At 42.0% G+C, this 17,499-nt stretch overlaps 1 protein-coding gene across 3 annotated transcripts in view; it reads right to left on the bottom strand.

The window, feature by feature from the left end:
• ANKRD44 (ankyrin repeat domain 44) overlaps positions 1–17,499 on the bottom strand; it is a 306,969-nt gene that overhangs the window by 75,778 nt on the left and 213,692 nt on the right. For all 3 annotated transcript variants that reach the window (XM_036254347.1, XM_036254346.1, XM_036254348.1), the window contains 3 exons: positions 16,874–17,014; positions 14,910–14,990; positions 11,153–11,264 (listed from right to left, as the gene is read on the bottom strand). In XM_036254347.1, coding sequence (XP_036110240.1) covers positions 11,153–11,264; positions 14,910–14,990; positions 16,874–17,014 — 334 coding nt within the window. The remainder of the gene's footprint in view (positions 1–11,152; positions 11,265–14,909; positions 14,991–16,873; positions 17,015–17,499) is intronic.

Raw genomic sequence — 17,499 nt, 5'->3', positions numbered from 1 at the left:
ACGAAGCACAACGTTAGCTGTTCTTTTCCAAGTTGTTACATGCTTTTTATCCAATTGAGGGTTTCCCTGTATTCTCATTTTTCTGAAAAATTTTTAAAAATCTTGAATGGGCCCTGGCCAGTTTGGCTCAGCGGTTGAGCGTCAGCCTGCCTACCGGAGAGTCCCGGGTTCAGTTCCCGCTAGGAGCACGTACCACAGAATAAATAAATAAATAAAATAAAATAAAATAAAAATCTTGAATGGGTGTTGAATTTTGTCAAAAGTTTTTCCTGCATTGTTTGACATAATCATGATTTTTCTTCTTTAGTTTGTTAATATGGTGAATTACATTAGTTGATTTTCAGGTATCAAAATAGGCTTGCCCTATAATAACCCCATTTGGCCATAATATATAATTCTTCATATATATTATTGAATTATATTTGTTAATGGTTTAAGGATTTGTGCATTTAAATTTATGAGAGATATTGGTTTATATTTCTCTTTTTGTACTGTCTTTGGTTTTGGTATCAGGGTTTTAGCTTTATAAATGAATTGGAAAGAGTTTCCTCCTCCTCCATTTTCAGAAGACAGTATATAGTATTAGTTTTGATTCTCCTTTAATATTTGATAGCATTCTCCAGTGAAATAATCTGGACTGGGAGATTTCTTTTAGAAGAGTTTTAAAATTCAATTTCCTAAATAGTTATAAGGCTATTCAAATACTATATTTTATACTGGGTAAGTTGTGATGGTGTGTGTGTGTGAATATATATATATATATGTATATATATATATATATATATACACACTTTTTTTTTTTGATGAATTGGTCCTTTTCATCTAAGTTGTCAAATTTAGGTGTGTCGAGCTATTCATAATACTCCTTCATTACCCTTTCGATGTCTGCAAGGTCTGTAGTGACAGCCTGTTTCATTCTTGATATTAGAAATTTATGCTGCCTGTTGTGGATTTTTTTTTTGTCAGTCTTCATAGAGGTTTGCCAATTTATAATCTTTTCAAAGAATCAGATCTTTGTGCCATTGATTTTCTCCTATGTTTTTCTTCTTTTCAAGTCTTCTTATTGCTACTCCCATCTCTATTAGTTCCCTTTTCTGCTTATTTTGGTTTTACTTTGCTCTTCTTTTTTTAGATTCTTGAGATGGAAACTTATGGATTATAGAGTTGAGGTTTTTCCTCTTTTCTAATGTAAGCATTTAGTGCTATACATTTTTTGGCACTAATTTGCTTCCCCAAATGTGTTATATTTTCAGTTTCATTCAGTTCATTGTACTTGTGGGGCAGGGGGTGGGTCCACTGAGATGTTCTCTTTGACCATTGGATTATTTAGATGTCTGTTATTTAATTTCCAAGTTTGGAGGTTTCCCTGGTATCTTTCTGGTCTTGATTTCTAGTTTTTTTCCATTGTAGTGGTAGAATACACTATATATGATTTCAAAATTTTTAAGGTTTGTTTTATAGTTCAGGATATCTTGGTGAATGCCATGGGAACTTGAAAAAAAATACATATACTGTTGTTGTTGGATGGAGTGTTCTATAAATGTCAAATAGATCCTCTTGGTTGATGACATTAATGAGTTTTTCTATATGCTTGATGATTTTCTATCTAGCGGGTCTATCAAACTTCAAGGGGGGGTGGGGGGGCGGTTAAAGTCTCCAACTATAATTGTGAATTTCTCTATCTTCTCAGTTCCATCAGCCTTTGCTTCACATATATTGCAGCTCTGTTGTGTGGTGCACACATATCGAGGACATGCTCCTTGAATGGGTTCCAATATTTACTGGGCTGGCTTCCTGGCACCCTCGTCCTTGGGCTTCAGCCCCTTCCTGCCCTGCTCAGTCCTGACTAATGAGTTTGTAACTGAGTGGAAGGAAAGGAAGGAAGGAAGGAAAGAAGAAGGAAGGAAAAAGGCCATATTAACTTTTTTTAGGCTAACTTTTAAACTACATTTTGTTTAAGAAATCTTTGTTTCTCCTACATCGCTGAGTCCTTTGAAGCTCTCATATCAGGAGCAATAATTCCTCCTATTTCAACTCCTTAGTGCTCACTATCCAGCTGAAAGAAATTGCAGAAAATGTGTGTGTGTGTGTGTGTGTAATTTTAATTTTGTGGATGTCTTCATACCAGTTTGAGACATTAGTATGGGTTTTTATATCTTCAAAAAGAGAAAATTGGAGAGAAGATTGCAATAAAATGAGTTTGTGCTGGGAAGTATCAACTCTAAAGAAAAAGCCAAGCCACCCTAACACTTACACGTATAAAATAGCAGTTAAGTTTTATCACGAAGTCAAATGTAATCACTCACAAGTGAATTTCATTTGTTCAACAATTTTTGGCACCTGATACGTGCTTGGCATTCCTAGAACCTTGTGTCTTACAAAGTTGATATTTAAATTCACATACATTTAAAGGATAATAGTTTATTTTTCTTAAGAACGGGGCATGAATCTTTCCTAAAACAAGGACTCTCGGTGTGTGACTTTGTTTTGAACTAGTGAGTCATGGTAGAATCAAACAATAACTTTATCTCCTTCTCCCTATACCAGGTCCAATCTGCTTCACGGGGCCACCTCTTCTTTTCCTGCCACCTCGAATAAACTCTCCAACAAATAATAAAGCGTTCTCTGGGCACTGTAGTTATCATGTCGGTGCCTCACAGTCTATTCCACCGTGGTGATCTCTAACTCTGTTTCACATCGGAAGTTCTCTCTGCCACCCCCAAGGGCTGCAGGGCAAAAGGAGAAAGGCTGACTCCCCTGTTCCCCAGCCTAGGGCTTCTCCTCCTCCTTTCCCCTCACTGGCTGCCTCTCTTTCCTCCAGGACTGAAGGGATGAGGGAAAAGGAGGACACAGAAGGAGACATGGACAATGGTTTTACTGACCAGCACTTTTTGGCAGTGAAATTCTCTGACCAAGTCAGATCTTTAAAAAACTGTCTCTCTGAGATGCTGATTTAGGTGCTCCAGGGATTCCCCCATTACTGGGGCCTCTCGCCTGCAGTTCCCTTTGTCTAGAGAAAAGAACTTCTCTGCTGCTTGCTTACATTCCCCTCTCCCCACCAGGCACCCTGGGTCTCCCCACCCCTCTCGGCAGCCCCTTGAGGAGGATCTAGGTGAACTCCAGGCCAGCTCTGGCCCTTGGATTATACTTGGACCCTGGGAAACACATATTTTTGACCCTTCACTAGTGAGGGTAGGGTATTTCTCAAACACAGATCTTTCTCTTTCATTTATTTAACTTCTGGCAAGCAAGCTCTGGACAGTGCCATTCAGTCTTTAGATTGATCACAAGCCAGTCCAATTGATTGCCTAAATTGTGTGAGACACATATCAGATATCCAAACAATCTCCTTGAAGCTTCCCTCGCTGGGCTTGGGATCAAGAGAAAGCATCCTTTCTCCCCTGCACTGGGAGGAGGGCAGCGGTGGTGGGATTCACAGCAGAGCTGTCTCCACAGATCTGCCCTCTGATATCCAACTTCCTCAATGGGTAAAGGGGCCATGGGTTGAAACAACAGTGTCTCACTTCGAAAAGTAGGGGTAATGGCTCCACTGTCCTGGCCCCTCAACTAAAGGTGAAACTGAAATTGTTTCCTTGTTGTGCTTTTGGTTAATCCTCACCTGAGCATATTTTTCCACTCATTTTTAGAGAGAGAGGAAGGGAGGAAGTGGGGAGAGAGAGAGAAACATCCATGTGAAAGAGACACATCGATTGGTTGTCTCCTGCACGACACCAACCAGGGCTGGGGATCAAACCTGCAACCCAGGTATGTGCACTTGATGGGGAATCAAACCCGCAACCCTTTGGTCTGCAGGCTGATGCTCTAACCACTACGCAACACCTGCCAGGGCTGAAATTGTTTATTTCAATACATTCCATTACTGGTTCTTTCATCCATCGCCAAATTCATTCATGGTAAAGCTCCCCACCCAAATGTTTTATTTGCTACATTACAAGAAATAATGGGAATGTTTTGTTATAAAATATTATCTATTCCATTGTTCTAGACACAGACTCATGCAAATTCTATTTCAAAATGTGTAGGCTTATATTTACATTTATAGCAGTGAATAGGCTGCCAGCAGCACCCAAATACATGCCCATCCTTCTCCTCCTTCCCTTAATGAGAGTTTCCCATAGATTTTATGTTTCAACTGAACTAAATAGAAGAAAACATAAGACTAGCATTGTTGAGGTTTCCACTGCTCATTGGAAGTCTGCCTGCTGGGAGGTCATGGACAAATCCTTCTCTTAGCAGTACCTCTGGGGACAGAAAAAAGTCATTAAAGACTTGTTTGGGGCTAAGGTTCAAGACTGCTAGTTTTTTATCTTCTTGTCTGTAAATGACTACTTAGTAGCTCATCTTTTGTTGTTGTTAATCCTCACCCGAGGATATTTTTCCATTGATTTTTAGGTAGAGTTGAAGAGAGGGAGGGAGGGAGAGAGAGAAAGAGAAAGAGAAACATCGATATAAGAGAGACACATTGGTTGCCTCCCTGTCACAGAATCCCAACCAGGGAATGAATCTGTAACCGAGGTATGTGCTCTTGACCAGAAATCAAACCCGAGACCCCTCAGTTTGTGGGCTGATGTTCTAACCACTAAGCCAAACCAGCCAGGGCAGTAGCTCTTCTTTTTTAAACTCTTCTCTACTCTGCTTTCTTAGCCTTGAAATGCTTAATTAGACATTGCTAATATAAGTACATCGGATACAGAGCCAGGTAGTAATGGTTTCTTAAAGTCCTGTGATAAACACAAGAACAAACAAAATATTGAGTGATTTACTTAAAAGTAGTTTAATTTCAGTGTTCAGTTGCTCCAAATATAGTTGTCTTCAGAGAATCTCAGAAACTCCTAGAATACACATGCAGGGGCATTTGTCGCCCCCACATACTCTCCTAGTTGAAATTCAAGTTAGCTCAAAACAGGGGGAGAAGGCCCGAGGGAAGCAGCCAATTCAAGTGATCTGGCATGGCAGAATCCTGGGCTGAATTCGATCAGAAGCCTAGAGTTTTCAAACAATCTCTCTAAATTTCTGTAGGCAATTTATGCAATCATATTGGCACATACATTTTCCATCTCAATAACAAAACCAGAAATATCTTGATGTTCACAGACAAATCTTTAGCATTGTAAAAAAAAAAAAATACAGCATGCCCATATAAACACACAAACTCCAAGCAGAGGCACGCTTCTCTGACTGTTCTCTTCCGACTCCGTAGGAACGCATTCCAGAGAAAGGAAAGGGAGGCAGAGTTCTTCTTTGCCAACTCCCTTCTTCCACTGAAAACACAAGTTCTATTCAAACAAGATGCTGCAATAGCCAAGTCTCCTCCATTCTGCTCTGAGATTTTTGAACCCAATTGAACATAACGGATCACAGCTCTCAGCAGACATCTGTGGGCAGATCTTTGCTCACACAGACCGTACATCCATCTTCAAGTCCGGCCGAGCACAATGGCCTGAGCAGGCAGGCTTGGCCGACTTCTGAGCCTTGGCTCTTCTAGCAAGGCCAAGGGGTTCATACTACTTTTTAGAAGTGTGGTGCTTATGGAACAAATTCAATATACATTTGTATTAGGAAAACAGAGGAAAAACAACTAAAATAATTTCTGTTCCTTTTTCATTATAGCAAAATAGACTGAACTCAAGTACGGTTTATAAATTCTAAGCTTATGATCACAGACCCACAAACCATGCATGCCAAGTAAACAAACACCAAGTTAAATGTCAGAGTCAAATAAAGTATGCATCAAAATTAATGAAACGTGTTTAATGATATGCATAATCACAGCGATTGCTCCACTAAATGGGAAGAGAGGCAGAAGACACCACCCTGGCAAATCAGCTGGCTCTCATGGCCGGCCACCCTGTTCATCCTCTCCGCCTCCCAAAGACAAAGGCCCTGGTCTGGCAGGAAAGGCTTGGAGGCCACAAATACTCATTTATCCTCTATATTCTATCAATAGGCCTGAACATAGGGAACATGAAAAAGGAAAATTTCCCTGCATAATTTCTGCTCAGAGGCTCAAGTAAGCTATCCAGAGTACCAGAAGTATGTCTTTTACTGGCATTATTCTAGCACCTAGCACAGAGTCAGACCAACGTATTAGAAGCATGCGCCCTACGAGACTGATGTATTTGTGTGTAGTGAGATGAGGAAGAAGATGGGCATGCAGTGAGGAGTCTTAGAAATGTACCTTCCAGCCCTGGCTGATCTGGCTCAGCAGTTAGAGCGTTGGCTGGCCAACCAATGAGTCATGGGTTCAATTCTGGTCAAGGGCATGTACCTCAGTTGCGGTTCATCCAGGCCCTGGTCAGGGTTGTGCAGGAGGCAACCAGTTGATATGTCTCTCTCACATCTATGTTTCTCTTTCTCTTCCTCACTCCCACTCTGTTAGAAGATAAACAGAAAAATATCCTCAGGTGAGGATTAAAAAAAACGAAAATGTACCTTCCAGTGCATATTGGTTAATTGGTTTGCTTTCCTAATGTCTAGGACCCAAAGAAATGGGAGTTTCAAGGAATATGAGGGTATTATGGTCCTACAGGGAGAGAGTAAAATTAGAAAAGGTGCCCCTCAAAAAACCTACTTCTCGTATCAAGAACAGGCCTTATTCTTCTCATAAGGAAAACATTTATTTTGCTTTTTTTATCGATATACGATAATGAATGCTAACTAAACTTACTGTGGTAATCATTTCACAATATATATAAGCCAAGTCATTATGCTATACCTTAAATGTGTACAGTGCTATATGTCAAGTATTTCTCAATAAAACTGAAATAAAAAATAATTAAATGGTATAAGGTATGCAAAATTCCTTGAATGTGATGAATACATAATAAATGTCATTGGTGGTGGTCCCACCCTCTCCCAAATCCATTCATAGCTGGGTGAGCAGTAGTGAGGATAAGATACCTGCAATGGTCTGGCTCCACCCCCGAGGAGAGCCCAGGATTGTGTTCTGTTTTGAATAGGAGGGTGCAGGGTACAAGAATGTTTAAAGCCCGCTCAGGATCTCTGTTTAGTTGAACTATACCCAAGAAGAATTTTCAAAATGGAAATATAAAGAATTTTCTATATTGCCCTGGCCGGTTTGGCTCAGCGGTTAGAGCGTCGGCCTGTGGTCCAGAAGACCCGGGTTTGGTTCCCGCTAAGGGCACATACCTTGGTTGCAGTTTGTCTCCGGCCCTGGTTGGTTGTGTGGGTGGCAGCCACTGATGTGTCCCTTTCACATCAATGTTTCTCTCTCTCTGTTCCTTTCTCTCCCTCCCACTCTACCTGAACAAAAAAATGGAAAAATGTCCTCGGGTGAGGATTAAAAAAAAAAAGAAGAAATTTCTATATAACTATAATAATTCAGGAAAATGAGAGGAGAAGTTCTACCTCCTCAGTGTTATAAATGACCCACTAAGGTTATTTTCTGAAAGCAAACCATGGTGACATTTCTGCCACTTTGTATCGATAACCTGGTCCTTTTCAGCTGACAGTGCAAATTAAAATCAATTAATATCGCACCTATAACCACCATCCCCTCCCTGTGACACCTGATTTTTGACTGTCTTGTAATTGCCAAGGATAATCATCTCTTTATAAATCACACAAGGTAAGTGTTGATATAATCAAATGAGTAATTTCATTATCAAACAGAATGTATGAAACCTTGTGGACAGAAAACCTTTTCATTGGCTAACAGACGTAAGGGCCCTGAAATGGCTTTCCTGAAAAAATAAAAATAATGCACAATATATTATTTACATAGAGAGAAGGTGTTACAGGGTAATCATTCTCAGAGTTACTATACTCCATGGGATTGAAGATAAATTATCAAAGTACTTTAAAATGGCACAAGTTATTGAGACTACAATAACAAACTTTGTAATAAAAGTTCTTATGTCCAGTTATGACATATGGGTTTCATAGGGAAAACCAATTAAAAGCAGCTGTATTTTGAGTACTTTTTGGGATGCAGGCTCATAATGGGTAGTTACAGTAGCTCTGCCACTGATTACACACACACACACACACACACACACACACACACACACACACACACACTTTGTGAGGAGCCTTTCTTATGTGAAATCTAAACACTAAGTGTTATTTGCTGGTAGGTCTAGATCAACAACCACAGCAGTGCTGGTGGAAGAAGGCAGAAGTGATATTGCCTCACATCTCAACCAGTTTCTACGAGCTTTTGCTCTACACTGAAAAGCCTTGAGAGGTGGTGGAGCTTTAACCTGCAATAAAAGGCAGCAGGTGTGGTAAACATGTTTTTCTTCCTTCCTTCCTTCCTTCCTTCCTTCCTTCCTTCCTTTCCTTCCTTCCTTCCTTCCTTCCTTCCTTCCTTCCTTCCTTCCTTCCTTCCTTCCTTCCTTCCTTCCTTCCTTCCTTCCTTCCCTCCCTCCCTCCCTCCCTCCCTTCCTTCTCTCCTCCTCTCTCTCTTTCTTCCTTCCTTCTTCTTCCTTTCCTTTCCTTCCTTCCTTCCTTCCTTCCTTCCTTCCTTCCTTCCTTCCTTCCTTCCTTCCTTCCTTCCTTCCTTCCTTCCCTCCCTCCCTCCCTCCCTCCCTTCCTTCTCTCCCTCCTTCTCTCTCTCTCTCTCTTTCTTTCTTTCTTTCTTTCTTTCTTTCTTTCTTTCTTTCTTTCTTTCTTTCTTTCTTTCTTTCTTTCTTTCACGAGGCAAATGCTTATATGTTTTCTTTTAAATCAGGAATCCTGATTCATGGTCCTGCTTCTTCCACTGCCCAGAGCTATGACTTTGGACAAAGCAGTTCACGCCCCTGTGGTTTGGGTTCACCATCTGTAAGACTAAGTCCCATTGCCACTTGGGCTTCTATATAACAATCCATCTTATAGAAGGCTGTGCAGTCACTGGCTTTCTACCTCTTCCTATGAAACTGGGTGGTTTTGAAATATGTCTGGATTTTGTGACTGCTGCAATGGATGGATGCAGCAGACGCGACCCTGTGTGGACGTCCAGGCTAGATCGATCATTAAAAGTGATACGGTCTCTTTCTCTCACCTGCTCTCACTTTTGCTCTCTCCTGGGAGAGATGCCTTTGGATCCCTGAGCCACCAGGTAAGATATCCAGCTACTCTGAAACCACCAGGCTACAGAAAACCGAATACAGAAACCACATAGAGACAGAGAGAGGCCCAAGGAATGTCAGCTGTTTGAATCTTCCAACCCAGGTGATTGATATGTGAATAGCAAAGCCTTTGAAATCATACCAGCCCCAGCCACTATCTGACTAAAATATCATAGGACACCTTTAACTGGGACTACTCAGGTAAGCCACTCCTGAATTCCTGATCGACAGAAACAGTGAGAGTTAATAAATAATGATTGATGTTTTTAAGCCACTAACTTTTGGGGTGATTTGCTATGTGGCCACTGTAACTGGAAGAAGACTTTTTTTTTTATCCTCACCTGAGGACATTTTTCCATTTTTTTGTTCAGATAGAGTGGGAGGGAGAGAGAGAAAAGAGAGAGAGAGAGAGAGAGAAACATCGATGTGAAAGGAACACATCGAGTGGCTGCCACCTGCACGACCCAACCAGGGCCAGGGACAAACTGCAACCAAGGTACGTGCCCTTAGCGGGAACCGAACCCGGGTCTGTCTGGACCGCAGGCTGTAACTCTAACCGCTGAGCCAAATTGGCATGGGCTGGAAGAAGAATTTTTATGAAATTAAAACTAGAGGGGAAAAAATGCCACCCCCAAGATTGATCAAGGACATCTTTAGCATCCATAAGAACCACAGGAAAGAAGAATCAGAAGTATTCAAGAATGATGAAGGTAGGTTCAATTCACCGATAAATTCCATGGAAAAATCCACTAAAATAATCACTTTTTTATTTCCAACCTGGGTGACCTTCACGAACATTCATAGTTAAAAGACATATAGTAAGAATGACCTTCATTGGAACTTCATTGGAACCATTTGAAATCAGCAGCAAAGCCAAAGGTAAAGAATCGAGCCGGGGCATCCTTTGGTCATGTCTCCGTAAGCACGGACACCATGTTGCTCGCTTTCTGCCTCGTGCCTTTCTCAACGGACTGTGCAGTTGTGCAGGGGTTCCCCAAGCACACTCCAAATCACCCTGAGAAACAGGCCTTCCCCTTGTAAAGGGATAAGGGACAGACTGGAGCCCAGGCAGCAAAGGTGGCTCCTGGGATTGGACCAGACATAGTGAGGCTAGGATAGCCCATGCATCCTGGTGAAGCTGAACCGACAGCGATGCTCAGCAGATGGTAAATGGTGGCTCGCAGAGAGAATTCAGCCACAATCCTCCTTGCTTTCTTCCTAGTTCACCCAGGGTTTCAAAACAGCAAAATTTCACATAAAAAGTCTAGATTTCTACCTTCTCTTGAAACCCTGGAAGGCTAGTAACCCCAGGTGTGCATTCCCACCTGCTCTCCATTGGCTGGAGCTCAGCAGCTGTTTCTCCCTCCAGACAGAACACTGCGCTCTGTTTGCCACGACCCCCAGCGCTCCCTGCTCTCTGCCTGGGCCTAGTCACTTCTCTTCTTGACACTTCTGGTCCCTGTGGGCATTTGAGTCTGTGTCTCTTGACCTAAGCAGCAGAGGCGTCTCAGACTCCAAACCCCAAGGTATTCCTTGATCACTATAGGTTTGAGATTTTTGGTGGTTTGGAAATTTCAGTAAATTCTGATTTTTGGCCCTTGCCAATTTCTTTCCCTAAACTACAAATGTGGGACCGTAACAAACCCATATGCCTCATGATTCTGTAAGTCATTTTACAGCACTGTTACTGAATACTGGGGTGCTAAGTGCGCCTCCAGAAATATAAATTGAGTGTATTTGATACATCCAAATGATCTTTAACATACAAACTGTCCGTACACAGGTCTTATGGTCTCAGCCCAAATTAATGCAGAAAAGAGTTGACTGTCAGTCAGTTCTAAGATTAGAATAGGCAGAAAAGAAACAATGAGATCTACATATCATAAAGTTAAACAATTTAATCACTTACCATAGAATATCTTCAAGGTGATTTCTAGTGGGGACTTAACTAGGCAGTAAGGTCATTTACTGAGACATGAAGACCAGCATTTTCAGATTTGGGGGTGTGTGTTTATGTGTGTGCGCGTTAAGAGAAAACAAGTCAAGACAAAACAACTCACCAATTCCAGACACTGTCTGTGGCCATAGGCAGCAGCATAATGGATGCTATTGTAACCTTCCTTGTCCCGGATAGATGGATTTGCATCATTTTGAAGTAGAAACTCTAGACATCTGTAAGTATAAAGATGAGGTTATTTTAGAAACATCTCTGGACCAAAAGAGATAACACATGTAAATTTCCTCCAATTATGAATGCTCTACAGAGCACTTTGTGAGTTTAAGTATTTCTTTAGAAATCCTAATCTGTATGTTCTGGAACGAGGTGTGTGTGTGTGTGTGTGTGTGTTTTCTGTAGCTTCCTTTATATCAGCTAAAAACTGCCATTCTAGAATTCAGGAAAGCCTTTAGCAACAAGACAGTAATTAAGCTCTTTTCCCCTCTCATCCTAAGGTCGAGAACCTCTCTGTCCTCAAGATCATTGACTGATAAGTGTTAGAGATCCGTGTTCAAAAGATGAAGTCTCAACTGTGATGAAGTGGCCAGGCCATTGCAACAGGGTAAACTTCTGAGAGAGGTTTACTGCTAAACTTGCTATTGGAGAGCCTATGATCAAAAGGCTGAAAAATGAAAGTTAAAAAGCATAAGAAAACAACAACAAACAGAGTCCAAGAAGAGCCTAAACAATGAAAGGATTAAAGGAATGGGTACACATGTAAAAAACACAATTCAGTAACCATATATGAAGAAAAAGGTTCAAATTGCACCATTAGGAATATAAACTAAAACAAATAATAACTAATACATTTAAAAGCCTTTTAAGACAGAGTTGTTATTTTTCTGAAAAAGCTGCAATCTCTGGAATGGGTTAGAGCCTAAAGAACCCCAAACTCCAGTACACAAGTACCCCAGGATTAATGAGCTCTATTCAGGGTCTACTGCAAATGGTCCAATTTCTCTGGGAAAGAGGGAGTAGCCACCCACTCTGTGACTTCCACTTTATTTATTAGTGTGGCAGGAGGCAAACAATTCCTTCACAGAACCAAGCTGATTCGATTTCATAGCAAATCAAAACTATAAAATAAAGCCTATACTTTAAATAGAACTTCCAATGGAAAATTCCTATAATTTACACAAAAACTTTAAAATGACATTGACTGCCCTGACTGGTTTGGCTCAGCGGTTAGAGTGTCAGTCCACGGACCAGAGTCCCGGGTTCAGTTCCTGCTAGGGGCATGTACCTCGGGTGCAGTTTGTCTCCCCCCCAGTTGGGGTCATGTGGGTGGCAACCAGTTGATGTATCTCTTTCACATCAATGTTTCTCTCCTCTCTCTCTCTCCCTCCCTCCCTCCTACTCTATCTGAAGATAAATGCAAAAATGTCCTTGGGTGAGGATAAAAATAAAAAACATAAAAAATAAATAAAATGACATTGACCTATCTTCTGCCAAAGAACAAAAAGAGAAAATAAATCACATGGACAGTTTAAAATGATATATTAATTTCTAGAAAAACTGATGAAAGACATAAATTTTTAAAACCAAATACCTCCATGTCACATGATTTATTCATAAAATACACCATAATAAAACAAATTATCATTGGAGCCCTGATATCAGACTGTCTTTGGAGCTGTGTGCCTTGTGAGAAAGTCCTTTCTTATTCTGGTAATGACATGCCCACAGGCAGGATTCCAGGTGTGACTCATTTTAAACAGAATGTGGCTCTTTAAATAAAGTTATTCAACAGAAATAGCATTCTAGTGGACACACAATCCCCAGCTTCTGAAAGGACTACATTCTAAAAATCTGTTGATAAATTTAGTGTGAAATTTGGAAAACACTTGGAATTGCTCCCAAAGAGTTCTTTAATCCGGAATAGACCCAACCTATTATATCACCAACAGTGCTAATAGAAATAACGCCAGCAGTATAGAATTTGAATATTCTCCACACTGTTTTTGAAGGGACAGTGAATAACAAGTTTTAACTGGAAATGCTTATCCTTTCTTCTCCCAGGGCCCTGACTAGCAATTTTGGCACCTACGCTGCAACATCCCGAGGTGCACACTAGGTCAGGGGTGTATTCGGACAAGGGGGGTAGCCTCTCTTTGCACAAAAGAGCTCTCCGGCAGGCCGGTCCCGCCTCCCCCTGCCTCTCCGGCCCCTGCCTCTCCAGCAGCTGCAATAGCTCTGCTCTGGCCCAGGGCAAGCTTGCATTTCACTGGAGAAGGGAGCATTTGCTGAGGCGGCTTAAAATTCCACAGTCTTTAATATGATTATTCTAATCTTGGAGTATTAGAGTAAAACCTTGGCTATTGTGCTTTACTCACAGCTGTGTGTCCTGTCACCACCCCTGTAACAAAGTTATGTCCTATAACCTGCACCCAAGCCACACTCTCTTTTTTTTTTAATCTTCACCCGAAGATATTTTTCTGTTTATCTTCAGATAGAGTGGGAGGGAGAGAGAGAAAAACATTGATGTGAGAAGGACACATCGACTCCTTGCCTCCCGCACAACCCTGACCAGGGCCAGGGAGCAACCAAGGTACGTACCCTTGGCTGGAATTGAACCCACGACTCATTGGTCCGCGGGCTGACGCTCTACCGCTAAATCAAACGGGCCAGGGTCTGAACCACACTCTCTAACTATATCCTTCTACTTTCTACAGACAACTTCTAACTTGTACCTGTATACCATGGTTTGGACACTGGAGAAGAACCCAGTGGGTGGCAGGAAGACCCTAGAGTGGACACAAGCATTCAGGTCACAGAGAAACTGGCTCCTCTAACAACCAGAGAAGAGAATAAACTAGGACTGTGTGTATGCAGACTCTGGGGCCCAAGACACAAAACGTGGGCACCATTCATTCGTTTGTTCCCTTATCCAGCAAATACTTATTGAACACCAACTAAGTGCTGGTCACTGCACTGGGCAGCACAAGCTTGTCACTGTGACTTGTAGGCAGGAAGGACTCCCACAGCACGAAGCACTGGGGCTTCCCGAGTATCAACAGCCCTGGGTGATGGCAGTCCCCCCGCCCCTATGACAGGAGCCGCTGAGTCTCTGTCAGGACCCAGAGGAGGTGGGATGAGGTAGGACAGGAGCAGCAGGCTGCAGGGAGCAGGGGCTGTTTGTAAGTTGCCATGTGTGTGTTGGGGACAAAGAGGAGAGTACAATGGATATATTTCACACTGAAATCTCAAAACACTTATTTACAGAATGCACTAAATAGTTATCCACAGGTCATAAAAGGAGAGCCTAAGGCCTAAGAGGAATTTCAGTATGTCGCCCGAGGCAATGATATGCGGCAGAGCCAGCAATGGTATTTAAGATACACCTGGCTCCAAAAGCCGCTGACCAATCACAGTGATGGTCACGGCAAAGCTTACCACTTTAGAAAGAGTACCCTGTGTGAAAATAGCATCATTGAAGGATGTATTAACAGTTTCTGCCCGGCCGGTGTGGCTCAGTGGTTGAGCATCAACCCATGCACCAAGACAAGAGCTTGCCAGTTTGATTCCCAGTCAGGGCACATGCCCAGGTTGTGGGCCCAATCCCCAGTGGGGGGCATGCAGGAGGCGGTCAATCAATGTTCTCTCTCATCGATGTTTCTCTCTCTCCCTCTCTCTTTAAAATCAATAAAGAAAAAAAAAATTAAAAAAAAAAAAAAGCACAGTTTCTTCTTCATTTAAGACAAACCCACATCACTTTCTCCAGATCCCAAGTGAAACCCCCAAATAGTAAGGCTGGCGCCTGTGGCCCCTCAGAGGACAGAGTACGGAGACCGCACCTGTGCTGGAGGTGAGTAGTAACTTACAATGCAGCTTCTTTTTCCTTCATATCTCTGGCTCTTTCAAGTTCTTCTGAATTTTCATGGGTGTTTCCTAAGGTAGTTTTACTTCTCAGCGTAAAGGAAAGAAAAAACAATTACAATTAAGTTTTTAATGGCAAAGTTGATAATAAGTGTGGTGCAGTTTAAATCCAAATGATTTTTCCCCCAACCCAAAAGAAGCAAGGACTATAGAGCTTTCGTTGAAAATGTGTATTACACATGGTTCTCTCCAACACTATCCAGTAAATCCTTTCCTCCCAAGGAATCCAACTGAGAATACAACTTTCCTAAAAATTCCACCCAGGTATCAGCAATTAAGAGATCAATCCAGCAATCCACCCTTCCATAGATACTCTAAATGTCCCACATAAAATGGAGGTGGTTTAGTTTAAATTTCTCTGACTCCTACCACTTGCACTGCTGCCTCCTTGCCAGCTCATCCCAATTGTCTAGGAATTGGGTCCCAGTCACCCCTCATTTGCCAAAGCAGTTCTTCACCATCTAGGATTCCTTTTCCAGCTCTTAAAAGATGAAGTATATTTGTTCCCCAATTCTATTCCAAGTGAATAGCATAGAGCCTGGCACATAGTATATACTCAATAAATGTTGGATTAATAACCCGCGTGGCTATGTGTACTACATCTGACTTGTCAATAGTATATGAACATGAAGGGGAAGAAAAGCAGGGCTGCCCTGGCCGGTTTGGCTCAGCGGTTAGAGTGTCTGCCCGCGGATCAGGGAGTCCAGGGTTCGGTTCCCGCTAAGGGCACGTACCTCGGTTGCAGTTTGTCCCCGGCCCCAACAGGGCCGTGTCGGTGGCAACCAGTTGATATGTTTCTCTCACATCGCTGTTTCTCTCTCTCTTCCTCCCTCTCTCCCTCCCTCTCTATCTGAAGATAAATGCAAAAAATGTCCTCAGGTGAGGATAAAAAAAAAAAAAGAAAAGCAGAGCTTTCCAAACTACGGAAATATGGCTCATAATCCATTGCTATTGAATTATAAAATTGAACTATAAAATCAATTTAGTGGGTTGCAATCAGTAATGTTTTAACGAAAAAAAGAACATAGAATGTATTATGCGTAGTCAAAGTAAATATGGTTTTATAAAATTTCTGTTTCCCTTTAACACACATATATATAACATATATACATAACTGCATGTACTGGGTCATGATATAAAATGTACTGCTTACTGGGAGTCACTGTTTGGAAGCCATTGCTCTACAAGAAAAGGACTTAGCACTGACCTAGAATCAATTCCACAGCACAAGACAGCTGACTGCTCAGTAGTTTTCCAGACAAGGTCACTAAAAACTATTCCTATGAAGGAGGCCCTGGGCCTTAAGTCTTTGAGAACAATCTCATAAATCGTGGGCACCTCTTCTATCTTTTCCCCCTCAACTGGGTCACTTAATTCTGCTTTCCATTCCTAACCTCCCAGAAGCCAAACACGTCCAGGGCAACCGTCTCCTCCAGCTCCCGAGAGAGCACTCGCACCCCGGTTTGGAACAACAGAGCCCATTTTCCACTGACTGCACATGAAGGCTGAGGGATAATGCAGAGATGGATATTCCGACACATGACATACATATCAGCAAATGTAGGTTTTACAGCAAATGAAGCATTTTAAGTGGTGATAATGAAAACTGCAGCATATGACAAAATAAATTACAACAGATTTTTTTAATGACCTGAAAACCTGGACTTGACAGCTCCACTTGGCATTCAACCCAAAAACAGAGAAGTAATTGTGCAGTGACATGTAATAATCACACATAAAGAGAGCAGAATGGGGGGACTGGGGTTAGGGATGAAGCATTTCTAACTCCTTTGGGTCTGGTTGCAAGAGATTCTTCAGTCACAGTTTCCTTGAGGCAGATGAACACAATTAGCAAACCCACCCCTCCCCAGCCTGACCCCAGAGGAAACCGGAACAAGGCTGTTCTTACTTTCTATCCATGTCTGAAGCAGCAGCATAGTGCAAAGCTGTCCGTCCCCAGTCGTCTGTTTCATTAACATTAGCCCCTGTGGTCACTAATGTCTCAATACAGTGGAAGTGACAATTTGCAGCTGCATAGTGCAAAGGGGTCCTGGAAAACAAACAGCAATTTCTTACTTCATCCAATAGGAAAAACAGAGCATCATCAGCACCAGCCCTGACGGCAGTATTCCTACGGGTGTGGAAAGCTCTTCATCTCTCAGAGTGTGGAAGCCAAAGGGTATGAATTCCTTTGACTTTGTACATTGCAACTGAGGCTACAAAACAGTGGCTTCAGACAAGGCCAACCACCTGCAGATCTTTCTTTCCAGTCCTCATGACTGTCCTGGTTCAGGTCTACATTGCTGCTCATCTGAATTATTGCAATATCATCCCTATTAGCCTCCTTGTCTCTAATCCAACTTCCATTGAATTTCTAGTTGCTACCAATGTAGAACTAGGTTTTCTAAGGTCCAATACCCACATACGACAATTCTGTCCTAAAACCTTTGGTCCTCCCAACTAAACAAAGCCTCGATTCCGTAGTCTGAAATTGAAGACCTTCCCAAGCTGGCTCCAATCTACCTTTATGGAGTA

The sequence above is a fragment of the Molossus molossus genome, unplaced genomic scaffold, assembly GCF_014108415.1.
Source record: "Molossus molossus isolate mMolMol1 unplaced genomic scaffold, mMolMol1.p scaffold_m16_p_11, whole genome shotgun sequence".
Taxonomy (NCBI): domain Eukaryota; kingdom Metazoa; phylum Chordata; class Mammalia; order Chiroptera; family Molossidae; genus Molossus; species Molossus molossus.
This window is presented reverse-complemented; position numbering and strand designations above follow the sequence as displayed.